The sequence below is a fragment of the Baudoinia panamericana genome, assembly GCF_000338955.1.
Source record: "Baudoinia panamericana UAMH 10762 unplaced genomic scaffold BAUCOscaffold_1, whole genome shotgun sequence".
In the NCBI taxonomy this organism is placed as follows: domain Eukaryota; kingdom Fungi; phylum Ascomycota; class Dothideomycetes; order Mycosphaerellales; family Teratosphaeriaceae; genus Baudoinia; species Baudoinia panamericana.
Genome location: NW_006911257.1, coordinates 997,286 through 1,010,248, shown reverse-complemented (window position 1 = coordinate 1,010,248; position 12,963 = coordinate 997,286). Strand labels below are relative to the sequence as shown.

Genomic DNA, 12,963 nt, shown 5'->3' with positions numbered 1-12,963 from the left:
AGATGCCAAGCATTCGCATGCCCGATCTCGACTGGAGTGCCAGGCCTGACTGGGAACGGTGCTGCAGCGACTGACCCTCACCGCATCCGTAAGTATGTCTCGAGCCTGGGCCCGAGTGTTCGTCTCAGATGGCCGCTTTCGGAAACTCGCCGCTTTCCGCCTTCGCACAATCTACGACCACGGCCTTTGCTCACCGAGAGGGTGAAGGTACAGAGCAGCTGTGGTCTTTTGCACCTGCTACAACCGGGTGCCGCGATGAGCTTGATGCTCCGATCAAGGAAGCGCTATGCCTCCCACCAGCAGTCAGGATCATCGCGCACTGCGGGTTAGGCCAGGAAGCACAGTCACCCGCGCCACAACCCTGTTTCGGTGTAGGGGCTTCTCAGTCGTAATAGGCCCGATGCTGGCACGTTCACTGGTTGTCTTCATCAGCTGCTATCTGGCGGCTGCGGGTTGCTATGTCGCTGGCGCGTCCCTGGGTCGATTGCAAGGGTTGCATGCCCACTAGTTCGCAAAGCTTGTCGCGGCGCTGTGCGGTTGACGTGCAGTAGTCAATGGGTTCTGAAAGCTTAGTTGGGACGCAACGACTATACGGAAGGCAATGCTGGTATAGTGCTACCCGTGTCCACCTTCAGCTCAACTCAGCCGTTCTTCTCCTCCAACCACCATCCCAACATTTCAGTGACTAAGCGGAAACGTACGGCAACGACGTTTGTTTCGGACGGCGAACAAGGTTGCGTATCGCCTTGCCGACAGCTGCATGCAGTCGCAGATTGCAATATCTTGGTACCTGCGTATGATCTGCGAACGCAGCGTGACTAGTGCGCACCCGGCGCAGTCACCCGACGGCAAGCTGCAGGAAAGACAGTCATAGGCCAGTCTACAAGGACGCTCGGATCACGCGAGGCGTTTGAGATTCCAACTTGACCACAACCACTGCGCTCGAGCTTTCAACGATAGATTTTGAAGCATCTTCCCTGTCGTCAAGCAGCATCGCAGACATTTCAGGCATTGGGCATGACACTAGTGCTCGTGCGGTCGCGCTGCAGGGAAGCCCAATTTGCTTCGTACCGAGCAGTCGCCAGCCCTACGAGCCTACTGCACATTTACAGCTCATGATACCCTACAAGTATTCAGAGAGGCTCAACGCACCTCTCGGTCCGACCGTTTGCGGTGGTTGACTGCGTATGTTGAAGGACTCGGATGCTGCCGAGGGTACGTTGCTGCGGCACGCTGGGTGGAATGCACGCTAGCCTTGATGCATCCAACCTTGTGCCACAACACCATGTCTCAGAACGAGCAAAGTGGGTCGATTTGCATTCCAATCCGTCGTGGTGGACGCAGCCTTGTGACGAGCATGGCTACTGGGCTCGGCTGCAGTTACTCGAAGAGACGACCAGCGATGATTGGCTCTTCAGCCAACAAATACTTCTGTGACACTAATGAAGCTTCCTCACGAGATGATGCGGATTTGCAATGCCATCAATAGTCGCTAGCACTGGTACCTAGGGACCAGCGTTGATACTTTTGAGTGCCGCGTCGTGCGTAGCGGCTCGAGTAAGCCGCTACATACGCCGAAGAATGAGTTGATAGCGGGTAAGTCTACCAACCACGGCCGCCGACCAAGCTTACCAATGGCTGTGCCGTTAGACGCGTTTCGCCATGAACCTTGTCATCTGATGTGATGACTACCAAGCGCTTGAAGAGTGGAGCTTTGTTGAGGCAAAAGCTTCTCCACACATTCAAGTGTGACAGCGGCGACCCCGAGAGATTGCCATAGAACGACACTTCAGGTTCAGGCGTGTGTTGAACGTCACAAATCGCAAGAAATGCGAAGAGATTTCCGGTGTGGAGAGTGCATCGTCAAAGCGACTCTTCACGCCATTAGCCCTATGGCAGCATCGAGACGGCTCATTGCAGGGGCTGCCTGATGGAAGCCGTACGCATCAGGTAGGAAAGTCGAGTTGCCGCTCAGCTGTCTTTCATCTCCTCATCTTCGTCGACAATTTCTTCATCACCATCCTCGATTCCATCCCACTCCTCCCACTCGTCCTCTTCTCCAGCCTCGGCCTTTGCTTTTTCCGGACCCATTACCCTGTCCAGGCCAGCCACTAGCTCCATAGCATGATCAAACAGCCGCTCATCCTCGTAGCCGAGTTGCGCGTACAGGGTAAGCGCCATCTTCAACCAGTTTCGGCTCCCTTTCATCGCAAGCTCAAAGGGGGCGGGATCGTCCTCTGCCATGGGTCCAGCATTCGCGTGATCAGCGTCCTGTAAAGTACCTTTAAACTTCTCAGCTAGCAGATACTGACACCAGCCACCAAGATACCAAGCTTCGACGCTCTGATCATCATCCGTCACCAGGCGCTGCAGCACTTGCATCGCTTCCTGTTCCATTCCAGCTTCCATCAACAGGCGCGACAATGAGATTCTAGTGGCAAAATCAGGCACCGCAGGATCTTCAGGTTCCAGTCCTTTCCAGCTGTCAATTGATCTAGTCAAGGCAGCTTGGGCATCATCCTTCCGCTCCTGTGACAGTCTGACGGAAGCCAGCGTCTGCAGGACCTCTGGACTCGTTTCATCTTCTACACCCATCGCTTCAGTAACCAGCATCTCACATCGTGCTTCCGCGTCGTCTTCCCACGACAGATCGGTCATGTATACTTCGACAATGCCGCAGAGTGCGTTGGCCAGCTTTCGTTTCTTCTCGACACGCATCATGAGCAGCGTTTCAGCGTCGACACTCGGACTCCGGCTGGACTCCAGAGCGGCAATCTCGTGTTGCAACGCTTTAACGCCCCGCTCGAACCACTCGACGCTGGCTTTGCCACCTTCCTCGCAGAGTTGAGCGAGCCAGAGAAACTTCTCCGCGCCACCACCCATGGCTTCTGGAAACGTGCCATCCGGATCGAGAGTGACAGCTTGCTCAAAGTAAGCCCTCGCCGTATCAACGTCGCCGAGTTCGACGCTAATGTCGCCTAGGAGATTGAGGGCTGGGAGAGCTTCCGACGGATTGTCATGTCGTATTCCCGACCAGAGTCGCTTGGCTTTCTGTAGTGCTTCCTCAGCCCGAGACTGCTCCAGTAGTTCCACGGCAGAGGCATATAGTTGCTCAGGCGTTTCCCTTGTCTTCATATGTCCGTTGGCCGCTTTGGAGGCAGCAGTCATTGCTTTCGTCTTCGTCTTCGCCATGCCTGATGGATTTCGTAATTCTTCAAGAGTTGTCTATTCGTGGGGAATACGGAAATGGACAAATGACTTCGTCTCTGTCTGCCCCGAACATTTTCCTCGATCGTGGAAAGAGTTTCGGCCTAAATGCGCATTGGCCAGCCGTTCCTGCTGAGTCAGCCGCTTCACATGCAATCTGCTTGAACATCTGTTTGCAGTTTTGATTAAGATTGTGGGCGGAGAATGGTTTAAAGTGATCAAGAAGGCCGCATATAGCGGAGCGCGGACGTTCGAGATGGGACGCGATGAGCAACAAGAGGAGCGCGAAGTGCTCGACTCCATCTTCCCAGACGAGATCCAGGACATTTCGGAATCCGAATACCGCATCACCATCACCTTAGATGTTAGGAAAGACGAGGAAGATGAGCCGGACATCGCCATCATCCTTAATGTCCGCTACCCAGAGGCATACCCGGACGAGGCGCCTCACCTCGATATCACTCAGCCACCCAATGCGCCCAAGTACGCCCACCTGGACATTCAAGAGGATAAGGCCCGCCTGCTTGAAGCCTTACAACCCACCGTTGAGGAGAATCTAGGCATAGCTATGATCTTCACGCTGGTCTCCACACTCAAGGACAGCGCCGAACTGCTCGTCTCCGAGCGTCAGGCCGCCATTCAGGCGCAGAAGGACATCCTTGTCGCGAAAGCGGAGGAGGAGGAGAACCGCAAGTTTGAAGGTGAGAAGGTGACACGTGAGACGTTCCTCGCCTGGAGGGAGGGGTTCAAGAAGGAGATGGAGGAGGAGAAGGCGCGGAGGGCGGCGGAGATGGAGGCTGAAGAGCGGAAGAAGAGGGGCGGTAAGCTCGAGGAGAAGAAGTTGACCGGGCGGCAGCTTTGGGAGATGGGACTGGCCGGAAAGACTGTGGAAGAAGAGGAAGAAGGCGAGGATGGGTTGGAGGGCATGCAAAGGCTCAAGGTGGAAGGGTGAGGTGCCAGGCTCGAAGGTGGACGGACTACTACAGCATGCCAGTGTTGATGCGGTGCTGCTGTGAACGTCGGCTGGCTGTGCGACAACGCGCGGTTGTACGCCCGTTGCACGCCGTCCAGCGTATTATGCTGTGACGGCTTAGGTTCTGTTCATGCGACATGGAAACTGCAACTGGCCACGGCGGGCGCAACTCGGAGCATCTCAAAGCCTTGGCGTAAGAACGGACGCTTACCACGCAGCGCCACAACACCGAACTAGCCAAATGGACCACGATGCCGACCTTCACCAAAACCAAAGCAACACCAACACGCAAACCGCAATCAGCACACCCAAGATGATTCCATCCCTCCGCTTCTTACTCCCAATGCGCTGCATCAACTCATTCACTCCCGGTAACCGCGCCGCGGCTCCCGTAATCCGCCGTTGGATACTCGCCAAAGTCTCCCTTTGCAGCGCAAAACTCTCATTCGTCGCATACGCCTGGCTCAATACGCTATCCACCATCCCATGGCTATTCTCGATCCGCCTTCGCTCGTCGAGCATGTAGTCCGCCTCGGCCGCTTCCGGGTTGTTGGCACGGTGGGAGGCAATGTCCGAGCGGACGGTGGAGAGGAGGTTAGCGCGGTCGCGGGTGGTTGCTATTTGCGATTTCAAGCGGGAAAGCTCGGTGCGGTGTTGTTGTAGGATTTCGCGGTGTCGGGCTAGGTTGGTGGATTTCAGGGCGGAGGGGGTGGGTTCGGAGTCGAGGAGGCGGGCGAGCTGTTGGAGGGTTGCTGAGCGCTGGGGTCAGCGTTAGTCTTCAGGAGTATGGCTTGGCGTGCCGTCGGGTAGGGGTAGGCGAACCTTCTCCAGGAGCTCATTGAGCTGTTCCTCTGTTTTCCGCTCCTCTTCGCTTGGTACAGGGTCTATGTCTGTTTGTGAAGCGAACTGTGCATAGGTGTGGAAGAGCGTTTCTGTCTGCGTCTCCTGAGCTCTTGCTTGTTGTCGGACTTGCGCCCAGTTGCTCTGCGTCGCCATGCTGCCACGTTTTCGGCTTCGACGTTTTGATGCCCAGTTGGAAAACGGTTTGCCCTGGTGCGCCGTTTGGCAGAACCAGGCCGAGGCAAGGGTACGTTGTTGCAGCTTCGAGGCTCGCTCTCGGGCCTCCGCGGTAGGCCTGAGGCATCACAGATACCTCAACTTGATACGACCAGGGAAAGGAACATGTATGCCAACGAAGCTGAGCGCAGTAGCTGCCTTCACACTGAGGCAGTAACAGAGACGAATCGTCTAGCAATCGTGGCGGTGCGGTGCGACTTGTTGGGCACCTTTGGGGATATACGACGAAGCGGCGAATGTGAACATATAGTATGAGAAACAGGCGGAACATCGTTATCAGTTTCAATAGTAAAAAATGTTATAGGTGTCTTAAACTGCTACGCATACCCCCGCTACGTCAACACATCAGCAGGTGTGCCGTGTCCGGCACAATGGGTGTCTTGAGCAATCAAACAACAATGCCGCCGTGGTGTAACAAGAAAAATGTGCAATGCTTCGAAGTAACGGGGCTATCTCATCGTAGCTTTCAGTCGTTTCAGGTCCGCCACTCTGGAGGTACCGTCTCTGCCGTGAGATCGCTAAATGAAGTCCTGGTCCGCCTCCGCTTCCTACTCCTTTCAACAGTAGCGTTCAGTTCCGGTGCGTCACCGAACGTGCGGTTAGGCTTCAGTCTGCGAACTCGTTGATACCCCTTGTCAAGAGCCACCTCAATCGCGCACCGCACGTGTAAGGCGGAAACTGCCGGCCAGACAGAGCGTTCGCCCTTCAAGATTAGGTAGTCCACATCTTGCTTGCGTGGGTTCCGCAGTAAGCGCAGGAAGTCAGAAGCTTTCACTTTCGGCACTAGTATCCAAGATGCGGCCGGGACACTCTCTTCGAAGAGGAGGCGGCGTAGGCTGCGCGGTAGTAGGTCGAGGTGGTCAAGCTGCATCATGCGGTGCTGTACTTCCAGAATGAGGTACCGCATGAATTGACTGCTCCACGGCTCCTTGCTGGAGCGGGGCGAGTTCGAGTGCTGTGATGAAGGTGCCAAGAAAGGCGCGAGGTAGGGCCGCGCTTGCGACACGATGAAGTGGTTGACATTGTGCAGCTCTTTCAGCCTACTTAACGGCGTATGCCTGTCATACTCTGTCGACGCTGACTTCCTGTACCTCGGAAGGGGGGCCAGTGGCGTGCCTTCCACGGGAGCATCGACCGGAAGATGCCAATCCTCGAGCTGGCCATCGCGGCCCTTACACTGTATCTTAAACTTGCCTTCCAGTGCGTCCGGTGCATTTGATGCCAAAGCGGCCGTGCGAACGAGTACATTCGGAGCGGTCAGATAGTTGAGCAGGGACGGCACCGCAGAGTCCGATGTCGAAATGGTAATGTGCAGAACCCGCCCCGTCTGCTTGTACGCTTCCTCGAAGGTAATGTCTCCTACATTAGCATCAACACATTCCTTGAGCACCTCTTCATCGAGTACGTAGCCGGACGTGAACCAACGCCATAAGCGGCGTGGAAATACGAACAAGGAGTAGGCGCTTCGCTCCAGACTGCTCGCGGCCTCTGCAAGTTTCTTGGCCTTCTTCGACTTCTCGGCAAACGCATCGAGGTTGATACCGTCCCCGCTGAGGAAGTCGAGGAGGTCTTGGTCGGTGTGGACACTGACCAGCGCAGCCATCAGCGCCCCTGTAGCGTTGCCACAGATGACCCGAGGAAGGAGACCTTGCGTATACAGGGCTTTGATGACGCCGAGATGGCACAAGCCGAACACTGAACCGCCTTGAAGCAGTAGACACGTCCTCCCATATGCCAAGCGGGAGTCGTGGAAGAAGTTCATCTTCGCCTGGCTTCCCAGTCCACCTGCATAGTTCGTTGGGCTGAGATCAATCTCGGTGATAGCAGTCTCCATCTGGAGTACATAGTCTTCGATGACATGTTTCGTCCCTGCATACGCTCTGTTGTATAGTCTCGGCACCGTGATGTCGCCCAGATTCCGTACCAGCCCGGTTACTATGATATTTCCAAGTTCTTGGATGCCACCTGTCTCCAGGACCTCATTGACCTTCTCCAAACGATTGTATATTAAGCGGTGATCATAGAGCCTGCTCTCTGGATTCCGTCGCCAGATGTCGTTCCCTAGGACTTCGTCGATGTCCACGGCAAGATTGAGCCACTCCTCGAATGACCGGGCGCGTTCAAGCCTGTCAAGCAGAACCTGTTTCGCCGACTTTCGTGGTAATAGCAGACGGAGTAGCATCTATCAGAGCGTCAGCCTTTTGCGAATTTCGCATCGAGGAATGCTCGAGCGTACATTCACCCCAAATGCGCATATTTGAACGATCAGCCATGGCAGCATGGACGTACTCTCAGCCATCGCCCGTCGCAACCAAGCGTGCCCCTTCGAAGCGGGCTTCAAGTTGCTCACTCCCATAGGAAGTCATTGCGAGACAAAGAGTAGATGTTAGCAGTGGGCTTTCGCCGGGAAGAATCTACGTGCATGTGATGGAGACTTTCACATGCTGAAGCTTGGAGGAAGCTCAAACAGCGTCAGCCCGATCTGGCAACGAACTCGGCCCACATTTCCGGCTATATCACACCCTTGTCAAGGACCTCAAGCCGAGCGAACAACACATTAGATGCTCTAACAAAGCATGTCCGCCCCTCAAGAAACGATACAATGTTACGCCCCTTACTCATCGCTGCTATCTTCAGCAGCGGCCGCACCCTGCGGTCCAATCTCCCATATCCCCAGGTCCTTGCCTATCTTGTTCGCTTTCCTCGGCCTCCCGTTCGCCTTCATGACGAGCATCAACTTGCTCGCCTGCGCAAAAGAGGTCACCAACTCTCGCATCCTCCCCGCCTTGGTAAACGCTTCGGCGAGCCCATTGCGCTCGTCCGCAACCGCGACAGAAAGGTCCATAGACTCGATGTATGCGTCTCGACTGATGGTCGGACCGGCCGTGTAGAGCGCTGAGTTGTATGCGAGTATGATCTCCGGTAGATAAGCGACGCGCACTTCTTCGAGCTCTTTCTGCTCTTTTTCCGTCTCCGGATGCTGGAGGATGCCGGCGAGTAGTGGTTGCATGGCCTCATCTAGCGCGGCCTTGGCCTGTCTGAGGCTCTGAGGCACCGAAGATCCTTGTCTAGGCGCAGAGGTAAAAGGCCGCTCGACTTCAGCCCAATGCGCCAGCGAAACAATGGCGTGCACCATTTGCTCCAGCTCGTAATACGTCCGGGCCTGCCGTCTTAGTACTTCCCACTCCAGCGCCTCGTCCGAGTCCGGATCGTCAGGCGCTTGGCTCTTGTCCATGATGTTTACCTCGCGCTGTATGACGGAATGTGACTTCTGCATGGAGATGATTTCGCATGACATCTCCTGGCACATCGCCATCGCACAAGCAAGACGTCCGGCCACTATGCTATGTCAGTGAAGGTTTTCAGCTTCCACATGAGAAGACTTACTCAAGCAGCCACGCAGAGCTTCTGCAAGCGCGCTGAAGGTCATGTGCCAATGCCCTGGCACCATCTGGAACCATTGCAGACAGCGCAGAATCGCCATATCATCCTCAGTCATGGTGCCGTCCAAAAAGCTTTCAGTAATCCGCTGTCCGGGATGAAGATTGTTGACCTCGCAGTTCTCTAGCATCCGCAGCGGCTTCTTCAGCTGCTTCTCAGAACTCAACTTGCTCGCCAAGGTCCAGCCCAGCTGCTCCTGCAAGATTGCAGTGATGTCCAGTTTGTATTCGCGCATGAGATTGATCATCATCCGCTGCTCATCCGGCTGCGTCACGTCTGGAAGCATTCTTGCAACGGTCAAGATGGCGCTTATATGCTCGAGTCTGGACGCATAGACGAAGATGTCGAGGCGTTTACGCATCGTTCGAATGGCCTGCGCGTAGGCGATCACAACGTTTTCCTCGGCAAGCAATGTCTCCTCAGACGGTGTGTCATATTCTAGTGAGCGAACCACAATGTACATTGTTGCGACGATACGCAGTGCTTGATAGTCAACTGCAACAGCAGTTTCTGTCAACACCTTTTCCGGCGGGGTTCTGATATGATGAATAACATCTTCCTTGTCTGATCTTTGATAATCGATGTCCGACAACGCTGTACCAACGGTTGTCGCGAGTGATTCCACCTCGTTCGTCAGTAAGTAGCTCTCTATAATTTTGAGCGGGGCCCGAGCGGCTTCACTTGATTTTGAAGGAGTCTCCCGAAGCTGCGACACTAAAGCGGTAACAGTACGCTGTTCCTGCTCAGCATCGGCAAGCTCCTCGTCCGTCCCAAACCGTCCTCCCGACAGCGACGCGATCCGTGACGGGTGGTGGTGCTCCAGATATTTGTCAAAGTGGCGCACCAACACGCAAGTGTAGTACGCAAAGAGATGATCGTGCACTGTACGGCATACCTTCTTCACCGCCTTCAGATTGCCACCAAGCAAACCGTAGACTGCAGCTTCGTAGTCGTTTGAGCAGCCGGACTCCGATGCGAGGTAGCACATCTTGCGCCAAGCAGCGTTAGATAGCGCATCGCCCGAGTCCACCGCTGGCGCTAGCACCAAAGCTCGCCAGCCTTCATTGTGCTCTTCACACCATTTCAGAATCTCCTCCCACGACTTCCCACGACGAAGCATCTCCCAGCACGCAATCCACATAGCACGCTCGAAGTAAGCGTCCGGCTTCTCCACTGTGCATTGCTGACGAGTGGGAGCATCCGGGTCTAAGGCCGTGATAAGCATCTCGCTGCTAGCGGTTGACCGAATTTGCGGCTGCACAGAGTCCGACGGACTGGGCCATGAGCGAATCCTCTTTTCTCCTTTGATCCTCTCGCGGGTGCTTAGCCAGCCCCGGTTCCATAGCCCTTTGCCAGCTCCAGACTTCCTTTCAAGCTCCTCGACAATGGCGTGTAGATCACTGTCCTGGTGATCTGCTGCTTGTTCGAGCCACTGCTTCACGAGCGAACGTTCTTTTGCTGTGTCACTTTCCATCAAGAAGCGCTCCCAAAGTTCCTTCTCCGCTGCATACCGGTGCGGCGGCGGCATGTTGGCCAGTTGATCATCGATCTCCTTGCGCCTAGCAGCATGGTTGTAGTGGAAGTCCAGCATGATCCAGAACAACTGCCAAATGTCCGCTTCTTGCTGCCATTTCCGAAGCTCCTGGACTTTCTCGGCCTTCATTTCATGCACGACACCGCTGCGCAAAGCAAACTGTCGGCTTGTACCGTTCGTCTGCGTTGATAGTGCTGCCTTGTCGCTCCATTCTTTCTGCAGCTGCTCTACCAACTGCTTCTTGTGATCCCTCTCCAGACTACTCGCAGCGGACGCGGCGATATCCTTGAACACTTCCGCAACATCCTTCGCTGCCTCGAATTTGCTCTGCTTCATCGACAGCTCCTTCAAGTAGCGATCCAGTTCCTCGGCAAACTGTTCGACCCCATCGCCGACCTTGTCTGCCACGTCGCGCAGTGAGTCCATGGCTTCGTCCATCTCCGCGTGACCATCCATCTCACGCTCGTGCTCTGGGTCAGACGCTCGATCAAGTTCTACTGACTCACGCACATCATCATCGTTAGTGGTAACGAAGTCCCAAGCGTCTGATGCGGTTACAGAAGCTTTGCGGGAGACTGGACCACGCTGACGGCGTTGTAGCTTCTTCGTAACACCGCCAGCGCCGGAGCGACTTCTTGTAGCCGGCATCGTAAATTTGCACGCGTCGCTCTTAAGGTGAAGGTAGGCTACTGTGTGTTTGAATGGGGAGCTTGCGAGCATTCACAATCTCTCCTGCACAAGCTTGCCGCTAGCGCGTTTCAAGCGAGGGAGCGAACTCACGTGACATTGGTCGGTATGGGTGAAGGTATGAAGGATGTGAAGACCATCTAAACGAAGTACATGAGGACGGATGAGCTGTGCCTCTCATGGCAGGACGCGCATTTTCTCTGTGACTAGGTTGGATTCGTCCAAGTTCAAAGACGAGCTCCCACTCGTTGAATCTAGTACACCTTCTTCTTCTCGTCAAAGCTAACTTGTCCGGGGCCCATATTGACCAGTAACAGCAGTCCGCCCACAATCGACAGGATCTGGAAGAAGTCGTACTTCGCAAAGTCCTTATGCGGATGGTTCTTATGGAGCTGCAGCCGACAGTCAGCACCGTGCCCACAATTCTCCACACACGCTTTTGACTTACCGTCCAGAAGTTGTTCACTAAGATGTTGAACACACTCAGGATCATCACCAGCACAATAGCACTCCACTTCGCCTTGAACCCCACCACCACCATTACGCACGCAACCGCTCCGACCGCAATGACCATTACCCTACCCACACTCCATTGACCAGCGAATACAAAGCCCGCGAATAGCAAGATCAGCAAGACGCGTCCAGCAAGCTGGAAGTACATCTTCCGGTCCTTCTCGTCAATCTGCGGCAGCCCAGCCGGCGCGAAGCGTTTCCGCACCCAGCTGTCAGACAGCACCATAAGCAGCCCGCCCATGACGCTGAGATTGCGCAGGAAGAAGTTCAGGTCGAAGATGAGGCCGTAACCTAGTGCTTGCGTGACGACGACCGCGATGAGGCCGCCTACTGCATACTCGCTGTAGCGGCGGATGATGACAAGGAAGGAGGAAGCGGTCATGGCGGCGACATTGAGGAGGAGGAAGAGGTGTGTGATGCCTCGAGGGACTGTGTCACTGATTAGCAAGACATGTGTCCTCGGCTACGGGAACCTTTGGTGTGTAGAAGGATGGCAGGCTTACTATGCCTATAATCATGCAAATACACCAGTTGGTCATTCCATTGTGTCATGATCCGCAATGCATCTTCCAGAAACGTGACTACGATCAAGAAGCGTCCTATCGTGGGTAGATATGGCCTCACGGGCTCGCTGATGGTGTCCAGCCACTCCTCGATCTTGCTCGTTTGCTCACGGATCGCATCGAGCGGTGACGGGTCGTTGGTGGCTGCGTTCTGTGACGGACCAGCGCCAAAGGCATTCGAATTGCCTAGCTGATATCCTGCCGTGCCTCTAATTTGGGCCATATTGTGCGTACTGTCGAGGTGTGCAATGCTGCTGAAAAGCTGCTGTTGATATTGTTGCTCCGCGGGCTTTGTGTACTCGGATGCTGTTTTTCGTGCTGTGGGCAGCCTGTAAGATGAAGGAGCGTATGCAGGTGCTCTAACAGCCGTGGTCTCACACTCTTATAGCGCCGTAACCTCTCTTATGCCAGATCACGGAGCTCAGAATATCGCTGTAGTCAGCGGTGGCTGTGGGGGGTGGGAGAGCAGCCGTTGGTGCAGCCACCTGTCCCCTCACACCAAACTCCGGGACCGCAAAGGCTAAATCGGTATGGCAGACAAAGGTAGACTAAACGGCGCCCAACCATCAGCACGTCATCATTGCAATACGACAGTCTTTCGACGGACGCATGCCTGATCCCTCAAGAAAGCAAAGATCAGAAGGATGAGTGCATTATACAAGCTGGGCGTTGGTCGTCGACTTCAACATGCACTTGACAGCGAAACTGCATTTTCATGAACTATACGTGCATATGTGTTTTTGGTGCAGCAGAGAACGTCCTGCTGAAGTTGTGTGAAGCGAACAGTGTGATGTCCGTAAGAGGCTCTCAGTCCGCCTGGTTTACAGTGAAACCCATCCAACGAAAAGCAGCCTTCTCGTCCACACCTTATTCATATCGGGGTTGATACGTTGAAACTTCGCGGCAGCCATTACGCCTTGCTGTACCCATGCATTGAAGACCTGGTGCATCCTGCGGCCTGTCTCGCC

At 54.9% G+C, this 12,963-nt stretch overlaps 7 protein-coding genes across 7 annotated transcripts; 2 read left to right on the top strand and 5 right to left on the bottom strand.

Annotated features, from left to right (window-relative positions):
• Positions 1–128: 128 nt before the first annotated feature.
• BAUCODRAFT_118555 (uncharacterized protein) lies at positions 129–392 on the top strand (the record flags this gene model as incomplete). Its single annotated transcript, XM_007673817.1, has 1 exon — positions 129–392. One exon carries the CDS (start codon positions 129–131, stop codon positions 390–392), a length of 264 nt encoding a protein of 87 aa, XP_007672007.1.
• A 1,579-nt stretch (positions 393–1,971) lies between these two features.
• Positions 1,972–3,135, bottom strand: BAUCODRAFT_60779 (uncharacterized protein; the record flags this gene model as incomplete). The annotated part of the gene is made up of 2 exons (XM_007673816.1): positions 1,972–2,237; positions 2,283–3,135. The coding sequence occupies 2 exons, from the start codon at positions 3,133–3,135 to the stop codon at positions 1,972–1,974; spliced, it is 1,119 nt and encodes a 372-aa protein (XP_007672006.1).
• Positions 3,136–3,463: 328 nt separating this feature from the next.
• On the top strand, positions 3,464–4,159 carry BAUCODRAFT_61936 (uncharacterized protein; the record flags this gene model as incomplete). The annotated part of the gene is made up of 1 exon (XM_007673815.1): positions 3,464–4,159. The coding sequence occupies one exon, from the start codon at positions 3,464–3,466 to the stop codon at positions 4,157–4,159; it is 696 nt and encodes a 231-aa protein (XP_007672005.1).
• A 141-nt stretch (positions 4,160–4,300) lies between these two features.
• BAUCODRAFT_183308 (uncharacterized protein) lies at positions 4,301–5,454 on the bottom strand. Its single transcript, XM_007673814.1, has 2 exons — positions 5,003–5,454; positions 4,301–4,939 (listed from the first exon to the last, which is right to left on the bottom strand). The coding sequence occupies exons 1-2, from the start codon at positions 5,174–5,176 to the stop codon at positions 4,442–4,444; spliced, it is 672 nt and encodes a 223-aa protein (XP_007672004.1). The 5' UTR covers positions 5,177–5,454; the 3' UTR covers positions 4,301–4,441.
• Positions 5,455–5,732: 278 nt separating this feature from the next.
• Positions 5,733–7,556, bottom strand: BAUCODRAFT_144428 (uncharacterized protein; the record flags this gene model as incomplete). The annotated part of the gene is made up of 2 exons (XM_007673813.1): positions 5,733–7,439; positions 7,494–7,556. 2 exons carry the CDS (start codon positions 7,554–7,556, stop codon positions 5,733–5,735), a joined length of 1,770 nt encoding a protein of 589 aa, XP_007672003.1.
• A 315-nt stretch (positions 7,557–7,871) lies between these two features.
• On the bottom strand, positions 7,872–10,670 carry BAUCODRAFT_61324 (uncharacterized protein; the record flags this gene model as incomplete). The annotated part of the gene is made up of 2 exons (XM_007673812.1): positions 7,872–8,596; positions 8,645–10,670. 2 exons carry the CDS (start codon positions 10,668–10,670, stop codon positions 7,872–7,874), a joined length of 2,751 nt encoding a protein of 916 aa, XP_007672002.1.
• A 405-nt stretch (positions 10,671–11,075) lies between these two features.
• On the bottom strand, positions 11,076–12,609 carry BAUCODRAFT_29198 (uncharacterized protein). Its single transcript, XM_007673811.1, has 3 exons — positions 11,936–12,609; positions 11,368–11,861; positions 11,076–11,311 (listed from the first exon to the last, which is right to left on the bottom strand). Exons 1-3 carry the CDS (start codon positions 12,216–12,218, stop codon positions 11,174–11,176), a joined length of 915 nt encoding a protein of 304 aa, XP_007672001.1. The 5' UTR covers positions 12,219–12,609; the 3' UTR covers positions 11,076–11,173.
• Between the last annotated feature and the right edge of the window lie 354 nt (positions 12,610–12,963).